Source organism: Capra hircus, chromosome 16, assembly GCF_001704415.2.
Source record: "Capra hircus breed San Clemente chromosome 16, ASM170441v1, whole genome shotgun sequence".
Taxonomy (NCBI): Eukaryota; Metazoa; Chordata; class Mammalia; order Artiodactyla; family Bovidae; genus Capra; species Capra hircus.
The window spans coordinates 54,517,627-54,531,324 of record NC_030823.1 but is presented as its reverse complement, the minus strand read 5'-3'; the positions used below and the strand labels follow the sequence as shown (position 1 = coordinate 54,531,324).

Below are 13,698 nucleotides of genomic sequence, written 5' to 3'. Positions count from 1 at the left end.
CAACTTCATGGACTACAGCACACCAGGCCTCCTTGTCTCTCACCATCTCCAGAAGTTCACCCACATTCATGTCCATTGAATCAGTGATCTATTGCTGAAGGGACTCACAATACTGTGATATAGCTAAAATAAATTGGGATAGTCTCTTACTGAAAATTGGTGGGAAGGTTTTTTTTTTTTTCTTTGAAGGAGGAGAAGGAAAGGCAAGAAAAAGAGATTTGCTTCTGTACATTAAGAGGATTGTCAGACACTACTTCAAACAACCTAAGGAAAGGGACTGTGTGTCCACTGTTGTATCCATATCATTAAGCACAGTGTCTGGCTCACAACAGGTGTTCAAAAGTCATTTGCTGAATGAACACATAAATGAACAAATGTTATTAGTATACAATGTGTTTTACTGGGTCCATTCCCAGAGGGAATGGTAGATGAGTTGGTAGGTAACAAGTGGAAGATTACAAAATGACAGGTTATTACAGGTGAGAAAACAAGGATGTCCTAAAATGGTATAGGAAGAGGTTATTTTAGCTGTAGAAGGGTACTGGATAAGGAAGCAGGTTGAGACACATAGGACATGGCTTATTAGAGAGTTCCCAGCCTACTGACAGCAGGGTAACCTGGAAGGTTTAGAAGGAGGCCAAATATGAAATATAAAAGATTATTTCTCCTATGAAATACCAGACAGATTTCTGGAAAGATGATTCCATGATACAAAAATCAGGCTTACTGCAGCAGGCTACTGACATGAGAGAAGTTTGGTTAAAGAAAGAGATGTTTCAGTTCAGCATGTGGATTCTGTCTGAGATCCAAATCAGAATCACATAAGCTAAACTGGAAAAAAAAAGTATTGTAACACAAATATATTTTCTATTTCTCATGTAATGTGAAATATTTCTTTCTAAAAGTTGAACACTGAAGTAAACAGAAGCAGGGACAAATGAACAATCTCTGAGAGAAAAAAATTTCAATTAAGCAAGTAGATTACATAAACCCAGAGATGTACACAAAGATACTTTAAAAAAAAATAGTAAAATCTGCCCTCAAAATCAACTATATTTCAATATAGCTGAAAAAAAAAGTGCTAGGGTTTCCTGTAAATCTACTCTGAATCACAGTGATGACAAATAAAAAATTCACATGTATGAGTAAAATGATGTTTTTCTCAGAATAAGGGGAAGAGTTTTACTGTTCCTTATGCATAGTGATTCTGATTTTTTGCAATCAATTTATCATTCTACAGAAATGGAGATGCAAGTAATAAAAGTCTTCTGAAAGAAGGTAAATGAGATCAAGAATAAGACAAAGATATGGGCTCTTTCCACTTTTATTTAATGTTGTACTAGAGTGTTGTACTGAGCCCCGTCCTCCCCATGAAGCATCTAGGTCATAGCTGGTGTAGCTAAGTGCCCTGAGCAGCACCCAACCTTTGCAGAGGCTGAGCCACAACCAGAATGGTAGAGTTTCCCAAGCCCCACCTGAGCAGAGCAGCGATGGAGCTGCAACTGGGTTGGACAAGCACCCTAAGCCTTATCCTCCTCACACAGCAAATGAGTCACAACATGGTCGGGTGAGTGCTCTTAACCCTTCCCACTTCACACAGAGCTGGGACAGGTGAGCACCCTGGGTCCTGCCCTCCCTACACGGCAGTCCAGCAGAAACTAAGCCTGGCCAGTGCCCTGAGCCCCATTCTCCCTGTCAGCAGATGGGCCACAATTGAGCAGATGAGCGCCTAGAGTTCCATTCTCCCCTCACTGCATCTCAGCCTTTTCATAAGCAGTGGGTGCATGCAGCCCTCATGACAGATCCCCACAGAAGGCCTGGCTCTAGTGACCACGGGAGACTGCGTTTCTAGGCCACAGGGAACATCTCCTTCCCAACACCACTCTTTCAAGACTGAGGGAGACAGCCATTTTACCTGTACATACAGACAAACACAGTTAGACAGGCAAAATGAGGAGATGGAGGACTGTGTTCCAGACCAAAGAATGTGGCAAACCTCCAGAAGAAAAAGACCTTAATGAAATGGAGATAAGCAAGCTACCTGATAAAGAGTTCAAAATAACAATCTTAAAGATGCTCAATGATCTTGGGAGGAGAATGGAAGAACACAGAGAGAATTAAACAAAGAAATAGAACACATAAGAAAGACTCAAACAGAAATTACAGTCAACTGAAAAACACACTAAAAGGGTTCAACAGCAGAACAGATGAAATAAACCTAAGCACAAATCACTGAGCTAAAAGAGCAATGGAAAACACCCCACAGAACAGCAAAATAAAAAAAGAATTAAAAGAGGTGAGTAAATGTTAGGGGCCTCTGGGTACAAGATCAAGTGGAATAACAGTCACATGAGAAGGAAGAATAAGCCCGAAGGATTATTTGATGAAATAATGGCTGAAAACTTCTCTAATCTGGGGAAGGAAACAGTCATCTAGACTCAGGAAGCCCTGAGAGTTCTAAACAGGATGAGTCCAAAGAGAAACACACTGAGACACATTACGGTGAAAATGGTAAAAGTTAAGGATAAACAGAGACTCTTAAAATCAGCATGAGACAAGCCATTAATTTCTTAAGGAAAACCCCATAAGGCCATCAGTAGACTTTTTTCCTCAGAAATTTTACATGCCATAACGGAGTGACATAACATATTAAAAACACTGGGAAAAAAACAAACACACACACACACCCACCAACAACCTGCAACCAAGAATTCTCTACTGGCAAAGTTGCCATTCAGAATTAAAGAGATATTATGAGTTTTCCAGATTAGAGATGTTAAAGGGACCTCTCTAAACTTAAAAAATGCTAATTAATAATGAGAACATATAAAATTAAAAATCAATCTAAAGGCAAATAAATACTAAAGGTAGTGATCAGTCACTTAGATAGCATATACGAAGGCTGAGACAAAATTAGTAAATAAAATTAAAGTACAATAATTAAGATATACATAGTAAACTAAAAAGGTATAAAATGTGTCATTAAAAATGTAAGACAGATGCAGAGTATACATATATAGGATGTTGTATGTAAACCTCATAGTAAGCACAAAGAAAAAACTTATATTATTAATAAATACACAGAAGAAAATGAGAAAAAAATCTAATACTAAAGAAAATCACCAAAAAAATCAAGGGAAAAGAGAAAGAGAAGAAAAGAACAGAGAGGAGCTACAAAAATGACCTGAAAAAACTAACAAAATGACAGTAAGTCAATTGTTGTTGTTTAGTCACTCAGTCACGGCCAACTGTTTTGCAACCCCACAGACTGTAGCCTGCCAGGCTACTCTGTCCATGGAATTTTCCAGGCAAGTTTACTGGAGCAGGTTGCCATTTTCTCTGTCAGAGGATCTTCCCAACCCAGGGCTAGAACCCACGTCTCCATGTCTCCTGCATTGCAGGCGGATTCTTTACCAAGGGGTAGAGAGAGGAGAATTTCTATGTGTAATAATAGCACATAGATGTACTATAGTACTTACTAAGTTATAGACACCAATCTTATATAAACTCATTAGACTCTAATAACAATCCTATATGATGGGTGTTACTAATATCCCCATTTTAGAGATAGAGAAAAATGTAAGTTACCTAAATATTACTATTAGTTGCTCAGTTATATCTGACTCTTCATGACCCCATGGACTGTATAGCCTGTCAGGCTCCTCTGTCCATGGAATTCTCCAGGCAAGGATACTGGAGTGGGTTGCCATTTCCTTCTCCAGGGGATCTTCCCAACCCAGGGATTGAACCTGGGTCTCCTGCATTGCACGTGGATTCTTTGCCATCTGAGCCACCAAGGAAGCCAGTAAGTTACCTAAGATCACTGGATAAACTGTTGAAGATGGGCTCTGTTCCCAGGAGGCAGAAGAAGAGTAGCAAGAAAAGCAAGTACTATGCTAATGCTGTTTTGAGAACTATTGAGAGATCAAGTTAGATAAAAAATAGAAAAGATGTCAACTAGATTTCATTAATGACTTGATCAAAAAAGCTACAATAGCATGGTAAGGAAACATACCATAGTAGAGACCACTGGAAGCCAGTAATATAAAAGATACACTTAATAACTTTTACGTAATACACACAGCCCCTCCAAGACAAGACTCAGTCTTCTAAAATTTAACCAGAATCAACAGACTTCCCTAAAAACATCCCGGATATTTCCAAACAAAAGTACATAACATTGGAATCTTCAAAACTGAGGCATTTCGTTTGTTTACAACAACAATTATTATAATAATTACTTTTTAAGTTGCTTTGTTTTTCTGCCTGCTTTAAGGATCTATAAAGGTACGTATCTAGAAATTCTGATTTTTCAAGAGTATGGCTGCTAACAGAAAGCAGTTTTGCAATATGGATGAAAAATTAAAATGTGATTACAGTTTGACCAACAATTACATTCTTAGGAATTTATTCTGAAGATACCGTAAGTATGCAAAGATGGAATTTAAGGATGTTTCTTACAGTTCTGTTTAACAGGGAAGTCTAAAAACAATTTTAACGTCCATAAAAGTTAAATATAAAATTGGTTAAATAAATTATGATATATACAATAGAAAAATAAGCAGTCATTTAAAAGGCTAAGGAAGTTCTATGCGTAATAATAGCTCCTGGGTGACTGTAGTTTTGGGATTTAAACTCAACCAGTCTGACCCCATGCTTTTAACCACTACATGTGTATTATAACACAGAAGGATATTTATATTATTATATTAAAAGTCTTGTTCAACAGCATTTTTAAAAGAAAATAAATATATGTTCATCCTTTCACAGTGTACTTCAAGATTTACTTACTACCTCCCCATCATCTTATCTGTAAGCCTCAAACCCATATTAAAACATATTTATTTATATACACATGTATATGTATATGAGTGTATGTCTGTAGGTAATGCATGCTTACATATTCAATAGACTAAAGCATGGGAGAAAGATTTTATACCCAATTTTTATTATGGTTTCCTCTAAGGTAGGGTTATAAATGGGCTTTAGCTCTGTAACGTTTATATGCTTGTGGTCAGGGTGGAGGGGAACGTTCTGTCATTTACTTTTAATCCTTGTCAGAAAGCAAAGAATCTATTCTGATTAGAAGTTTTCTCTGCCAACATGAAGTCACTCAGATTAATTCTCACTGATCATCTCCCATCTATTATAATGTACTATGCTATGACTACTGAATGCATCATATAATCATTAAATTAGATTTTTAGGAATATACCTAGCCTACCTAATGGATTCTGCCAACAGCCTAAATAATTTAATGATGCTACTATAAGGAATCATTCTTTTAGCTGAGTAGCTTTCTAGCCACCTGATAGACTGTTTCTAACCCAAAAGGAAATAGCTCCCATTCAGAAAACAGATGTTATAAACCATACTGAACAACAGAGACACTCACCTATCTTTATGTTATTTAAAAATGTTTTTAATTCAGCTTTACCTTTGCTAAGTCAAAAGATTTCAAACAATCTGGGGCCTTGGTTCTATCAATTATCATCTGGGGGAGAGAATTATTAAATAGTTTTCTCTGATACAGTTTATGGTTCTCCTACAAATAACATCTGGATATTTAATACATGCTAATGAGATGATCTATGCTAACACTCAATGCTCAAGTGTTAGCATTGAGTGCTCAAGTAATGTTAAGTAAGTGCTCAAGTAATGTTACTTACCTTTCTTATTCCCCTCATCATAAGAAATAGAGAGAAATCCCTCTGCAGCTATAATGAAAATTGGTTAGGCTAGGTTCATAAGCACTTTTTACTATCCCTAAGTTTATTATTTTTATATAAACAAGTTTACATTCTTTTAAGAGCTAAAAATTAATCACTGTCTAATGTGTTTTGGGGTATTCTTTTTCTAGGCGGGAGCAGTCAGATCAGTTAAGTACACTTAGGTACAGCTTATGTGTATGGATTCTATGTGAGGTCAGCTCCAAAATTCAAACAAGAACTCCTAAAGTAACTTTGTCAAATGAATTGTTCATATCTAAACTCAAAATGAAAAATATGAAGTACACTGTATGTACATTTTAACAGAATAAGAGATCAGGAGCAGTAGCCCATGTCTTGAGTTATATAAGGCCCATGTAATGTGATGCCTCTGCTTTGGATAAAAGTTTTTAATGGTTAAGCAGAAAAGCTCTCCTAAAGTATCAAGAGGTTCTCTGAAGCTTCAAGTTATGATCTTTGGGGAAATGTGGAAGATTTATGGGGAATCTAGTAACAAATTCTGAGTAACTTCATGAATATAACAGTGATCACAATAATGACAGCTACCATTTATTAGGCAACACAACTTTCCATTATGTTAAGGGATTTTACAGATCCTATTATTTAGCAATCCTATGAATTAGTTTTCATTATTATCTCAAAACTCAGGGTCTGAGCACTATGAGTAATTTGCCTAAGGTCATACACTAGAGCTGAAATTAGAACCAAATCTATCTGAGTCTGGTGTCTGCAATTTTAACAACTACATTTTACTAGGAAAATTGTAAAGCACTGATTGGTGGCTCAGAGGTTAAAGAGTCTGCCTGGAATTCAGGAGACCCGGGTTTGATCCCTGGGTCAGGAAGATACCCTGGAGAAGGAAACAGCAACCCACTCCAGTACTCTTGCCTGGAGAATCCCTTGGAGGGAGGAGCCTGGTAGGCTACAGTCCATGGGGTCGCAAAGAGTCGGACACCACTGAGCAACTTCACTTTCACTTACTCGGAAAAGGGTGAGCGTGCATCTTTTTATAAACAAGGCAATTTTCACTTTCAAAAATAGAACTTCATTTTTAACCAAAGGACAAAAACCAATCAGGTTATTTTCATCAACTCTGCAGCAAATGTCTTGCTGTTACCACACTTTTGAAGTTGCATTGATATGTTGATATAAAATCCAAAGAGGTAATTATAATTGAATTCTGACATGTCATATAAATTTCTAGCTATCAGAGAAAGAACTGCAAATTGCAAGTAGCAGTTTCTTTTTTAGTCAGCATATTACAGAAGCTTTCTAATAATTCAATTATATGTTTAGCTACCTTTAGAGATGTTATTATGGTAAGAAGTATTTTAAGAAAAAAGCTGGCATCATTTTGACAGAGAACAGATTTTAACTTTTTCTCATATCATCCAACTAGAATGAATGGAAATATTTTTACATGCTACTGAAAAGAGTGTTATGATAGCAAGATTAAATAGATTATAAGAAAATCAAACTTAAAATACACAGCAACAAAAGATGGGAGAAGGAGAGAAGAGCAGAGTTCCTCAGAGAAGTTGTTTTTTGTGTTCAAGAATCTAGAATGAGTCAAAGGTTATAAACTGAATGATGCTCAGTTCCAAGGGCAGAGAGATAAGATAGTTTGGTTAAACATAAAAACGGACTTACCTTTAGGAGAGCCAAGGCTACATGAAAGATAATGTTCAAACCCTGAAACAGAAAGAGAGTCAAAATCAATAATCACATCTATTACCATTTTGTTATTTTCCCAAGACCTCCACATATCATTAATAAAATCTGATTGTTTTCATTTCCACATACAATAATAATAATTTTTTTTTCTTTTAAAATTTTACTTTATTTTACTTTACAATACTGTATTGGTTTTGCCATACATCAACATGAATCCACCACGGGTGTACACGTGTTCCCAATACTGAGTCCCCCTCCCACCTCCCTCCCCATAACACAGCTTCTTAATTCTCTTGTTTTTTAGGTTATTTTCTTAATTGTTGTCCTGGGGAATACAACCAGCATATTCTTTTAAAACAATCTAGTTAATATTAAACTAATTTTAATAATACACAGAAATTGTATTCCACTATGGCTTTGTTGTTCTATCATTCTTTTTTTTTTTTTTTAATTTTAAAATCTTTAATTCTTACATGCGTTCCCAAACATGAACCCCCCTCCCACCTCCCTCCCCATAACATCTCTCTGGGTCATTTGAATCAGTTCTGATGAGATGGATGAAACTGGAGCCGATTATACAGAGTGAAATAAGCCAGAAAGAAAAACACCAATACAGTATACTAACACATATATATGGAATTTAGGAAGATGGCAATGACGACCCTGTATGCAAGACAGGGAAAGAGACACAGATGTGTATAATGGACTTTTGGACTCAGAGGGAGAGGGAGAGGGTGGGATGATTTGGGAGAATGACATTCTAACATGTATACTATCATGTAAGAATTGAATTGCCAGTCTATGTCTGATGCAGGATACAGCATGCTTGGAGCTGGTACAATAATAATTAAATGAGATTTTTTTAAGGTATTTTTCTTCTCTGAGAGGCTTATTATAAATTTTAGGTCCTTTTTAATTGGTGCTCACATAAAATTATTGTTTTTACAGTAAATTACTTTTCTTCAGTCTATTTCTGGTTCAAGGCCTGGAAAAGTCAAGTTCCTTGATCAAAATGGCAGTGACACTGAAGTCTAAAATTATTAAGTGAAATTCCTAAGTCCTACCTGTGTTATATGGTTACACTGCCCGTGGAAAACAAAACAGAACAAAAAGTGTTGCTGGTAACCGAGGCAGACTATATGAGGGGAGTTGTAAGCATCACCCTGGATTTCCACTACCTATCATTCTAATTGTTTTTTTGTTTTAGTGTTTGTTTTCAAGAAGTATTTGTACAACATGGCAACCCACTCCAGTATTCTTGCCTAGAGAATCCCAGGGACGGCGGAGCCTGGTGGGCTGCCGTCTATGGGGTTGCACAGAGTCGGACACGACTGAAGCGACTTAGCAGCAGCAGAGGTTGTAATTAGTGGCTATCTGCTAGACTTTCTTGTCTTTTTCTTCCTGAAAACCAGAGCAACATTTCTTCAGGAATAAAAAAAAAAAATTAAATAGCTTGCTAAGAAGCCACACTGGAGCTGAATTTTGACTCTGAGCGAGATGTTGAGATATAAAAGTCAAGAGAAAGGAATCTTAAATGCTTAAGATGACAGAGGCAGAAACAAAACTGCCACAGAATATGCTGTTTCTTTGCCATGCGAGTTATCATTCACGAGAAAAAAGACCTTTCAAATTTGAGCTGGTATCTCCCATAAATTCATACCTTCTCATAACTATGTGGTATGCCCTTTTCAGCTTGGTCACAAGTATAATCTAAACTACCTTTTGGACATGGAATTGTACCAGATGTGCTATGCAAAGAACTCCTAATGAACCATCCTTTTATTATCTCCAAAATCAGAAGCAAGGATTAGGACTAGGAAATTAGAGTATATTCCTGTTATAATATGAGACTCTCTCACACTCAACTACCGAACATATGATGTAATGGCAGAAGAGATGAATGATAAACACAAAATATGTGGCTAAAAGTTTTGAATGTACTGAGTTAATTCTTTAGAAACCAAAGCAGTAAAACGCATAATCAGACCAGGAGACAAAATCAAATTGACAAAGAGTTCATTACCACACCAAGCAATGATTCTAGACTAGTTTTGATCACCATTAGAAAAAAGAGAAAGATACCACTATAATAATAATAATAATAATTTTAAAACAACTTGGGTTACAATTAAGAGGAATTTGCTTTCCTAATCTAAATTTGGATCCTCGCCCTCTAGCTGCTGCCTACTTGTAGGCCCTGCTCCACATTCCCTCCATCCCCCACACCACAACCACTAGGCATAGTCCAACTGGAGTGCTGTGCTGATCAACCTGCCATGAAGACCAAATCCACAATGTCTCTGATTCTTAGTTGTTTTTTTTTTTTCAATTGCTGTTACTCTGTAAGCACCTCTTGTCTCTAGTTCTCTAATCCCCATAAAGCTCTGCCACGTCTCCTACCCTTCCATCTCCTTTCCAGACCCCTTCAGAGTATTCCATTCCATGTTCAGTCAACTTTGCTATGCTCTTGACCTCCCTGCCAAACATTTCCCCCACCTCCATGCTTTCACAGAAAGAGTGAAATCTAGGGATCCATACAGCAACCTGTATTATGATTCTCATTTTTCAGAGTATGAACTTGATTACCTAATTCATATATGCATTTAGTAGTTGCAGGCTAGGATCATTCTCCAAAGCCTCCCAAATGAGTAGTCTAATGGCATTTTCACCTCACAGTGTTGGTGTAATACATATAATAAGTGCTTATTTGATGACCAAATGATTTAACTAAATGATTTAACTAGGTATCTCCAAGTTTTCTGGGATTTATTCTTTTCCATATGGACCCAACTAGACCAATGTGTAGAGTCACCATCAAATAATAGTAAGAAACATTTTCTTCAATGATCTCAAACTATCGGACAACTGAACACACAAAGAAGAATTTAGGGAAGAAAAGAATCTGTAAATAACCAAAACAGCTCTTGCTAATAGCAAGGAAAAAACTTATTCAAATTTTAATTTCACTCACAATTAGAATTAGTAAAAAATCTGCCTGCAGTGCAGGAGACCTGGGTTTGATCCCTGGGTCAGGAAGATCCTCTGGAGAAGGAAATGGCAATCTACCCCAGTATTCTTGCCAAAGAATCCTATGAACAGAGGAGCCTGGCGGACTATGGTCCATGGGGTCCCAAAGAGTCAGTACGACTGAAGCAACTAACATGATTTTATTGTTTACAAATATCAGAAGTAGCAAGCTAAAAGACAAAGTATGTGCTAGATGAGATTAGGAACACAGCCTATAGAGACAGTTATCAGAATCAAAATATTATACTTGATAGAAGGTAAACTTAAAAAAATATATATAGCTATCTGGGCTCATCTAATGACGTCAATAGCCCTTCAGTTGCTAACATTAGTTTACTGTGATAATCTCAGAAATATTAATGAATGCTTATGTTATATTTGAAACACTGTGCTTAAGAAAGCATAGTCTGTGTTTCAAATAAAAAGTAGTTTTTTAAGTTTGGGCAGCTAAAGAGGTAACTTTCATTTATTAGAAAATTTTATACAAATAAATTCTTTAAATAAGTTCATAATGTACCTGCTTGTGTGAAACCCTAGATGTTATCATAAAAAATGAAGAAAAGTAAAGACTTAATAAGCTTTAAACTGAAGTACAATAGTGTGGCCAGACTATACAAACAAAGGCACAATATTTTCAGACCTCTAGATTGCTGGAAATTAGAATAAACATGCTATCCTGCCAAGTTCTTTATTTCACTACAAAATGTATCCTGATTTCCTAATAGAATAAAAAAGGCAACTTTAGTTAGATATTTTAAATTATCTATTTTTCTCTTTTAGATAAGACTTATTCCCATTTAGGAATATAATTAGAAGTATCATTAAATGATAGCAACCTCCATAGACCAGCATTCAGGCAGCACAAGTAGGTTTCTTTTAAGATGGCAATGTCAGTGGAAGCTTTGGTCCTCAGCCTGCTAGCCAACAATGAAGTACATTGTAAGCAAACAACCATTCACTCTTCCAAGCCACCAAATGAACTAAATGCCCCATTATTTCATTGTCCACTTACTCTTACATGGTCCAACATTTGTCTAATTAAGCTGAAATATATTAAAAAAATTCTTTTTAAAGAAAAGATGTCCTACACTTTCAAGATGTCTCCCTCTTCAGAAATATGTAATCTATAACAATTTGTTTTTCACTGAGGGGTAAATAAGTATTCCTAGTAGGATTGAAAGGGCTAAGGTACTTAAAGAATTAAGAGTGAAAATAACAGGTAAATACACTGTCATGGCTACTTACCATTTATATGCAAAGTCTAACTCCAAGGGCAAGATAATAAATGAGTCAATATCCATTGACTATTTCCTACATGTCAAGATCTAAATTAATTACACCATAAACACGTCCTTATTTAGTCCCACAACAACCTGAAATTCCATTTTACCCACAAAAAAATTACATTTAGAGAAGTCAAATTATATTTCCTAAGGTCATACGGCTCTTAAGTGGATTTTAACCTATAGTATAACACTAGAAGTTATATTCATAACCACTGTTAAGAGAAGATGGCTGAATGAATGAATACCTGAGCTGAGTATTATTTAATGTGGCTTTTAATTCTTAAAGGACTAAAGTGATTCTTCCTATTTAAAGGCAAGAATATTTTGAGAGCAAGGAGGAGAAAGATTAATAATAGGTGACCTCTCTCAAAACCAAATTTTATTATTTGTCTCCATATTAAAAACACAAAAATCATCTGACTGCTTGCAGGACATGAAGCAATAGAAACTCAGCTTGCTGTGAAAATAAAGGGTCACCACCTTTATCCAGTGACAACAGACTGACTGACAACCTTCTAGGTATGAAGTAGCTCCTTAACTGCCTGGGAAGCTGCTGTATCAAAATTCAGTCACAGCCTGCAAAAATCTTCACTTTAAAGAACACCTACAAGTAATTGCCTCAAATTAAATAATTGCTCCAAAGTGCAGATCGTCGTGTTCCTGGGTAGGCCAACAACTGAGCACCCACCACCCTGTATCAAGGGAGGCTGACAGCAGAGCACTCACTGAAACAAAGACATGAGTGTCTTGGCTCTGATAAGCAGGCAATCGTGGGCTCAGAGGGGGCTGACAGATTGGGTGAGAAGCTGTCAAGAACCACACCGACAGCACTGAGAACAAACGCGGAGAAGGTAGTGTCAAAAAAGTGCCAAACGTGCATCAGCACTTGGGTCCTTAGGGAGCAACACAAATGGGAAATAAACAGCATGTGGAAATGGAGATCCAAGCAACAAGGCAGTGAAAAATGATCAGACAGGTAAACGGAGCAGACTCAAGGACGAACACCACCGAAGCTGGAAGAAACGGGTGCTGCTCTTTTTGAACCATTCAGTGTGGGACACGTCACTCCAGGATGGGGCAATGACTCACTGAGACGGCATTTAGAAAGCATATTAAACGAACTGAGCACTTACTAAGTATTCAATAAACACTAGCAATTATTATTAGGTTTGCATATTTATTGCCTGCCATATCTTACATTTTATATATTGTTTTCACTAGGTCTCTCAATACTCCAGGGCATTTACATTACCGCCACAATTTTAGAGATAAGGAAACTGAGGCTCATAGACATCACACTGTTCAGTTCAGTTCAGTCGCTCAGCCGTGTCCTACTCTTTGTGACCTCATGAACCGCAGCACGCCAGGCCTCCCTGTCCATCACCAACTCCCAGAGTTCACCCAAACTCATGTCCATCGAGTCGGTGATGCCATCCAGCCATCTCATCCTCTGTCGTCCCCTTCTCCTCCTGCCCCGAATCCCTCCCAGCATCAGAGTCTTTTCCAGTGAGTCAACTCATCACACTGTTAGTAAATGGTAAAGCCAGGGTTAGAATCTATGTATGTTGGACAAAAAAAAGTTCGTGCTTTTTTTTCACCAATTCCCTCTCTACTGCGAAGCCAGTGAGATTTTGGTGAAATATCTGTTATGAATGAAGTGAAGTCGCTCAGTCGTGTCCAACTCCTTGCGACCCCATGGACTATAACCTACCAGGCTCCTCCGTCCATGGGATTTTCCAGGCAAAGGTACTGGAGTGGGTTGCCATTTCCATCTCCAGGGGATCTTCCTGACCCAGGGATCAAACCCAGGTCTCTCACATTACAGGCAGACGCTTTACCATCTGAGCCACGGGTGGTCATAATTCTCAGACACTTTCCCATTGAGAGGCAGAGTCTTGGTCCTTTCCTCTTGAATCTGGTAAGACTATATTATTGCTTTGACCAACAGAATTTGATAGAAGTGAAGCTATACCAATATTCTG

The 13,698-nt window shown here is 37.2% G+C and overlaps 1 protein-coding gene across 2 annotated transcripts in view; it reads right to left on the bottom strand.

Moving 5' to 3' along the window:
- RABGAP1L (RAB GTPase activating protein 1 like) overlaps positions 1 to 13,698 on the bottom strand; it is a 719,827-nt gene that overhangs the window by 195,926 nt on the left and 510,203 nt on the right. For both annotated transcript variants that reach the window (XM_018060617.1, XM_018060618.1), the window contains exon 18: positions 7,380 to 7,421. In XM_018060617.1, coding sequence (XP_017916106.1) covers positions 7,380 to 7,421 — 42 coding nt within the window. The remainder of the gene's footprint in view (positions 1 to 7,379; positions 7,422 to 13,698) is intronic.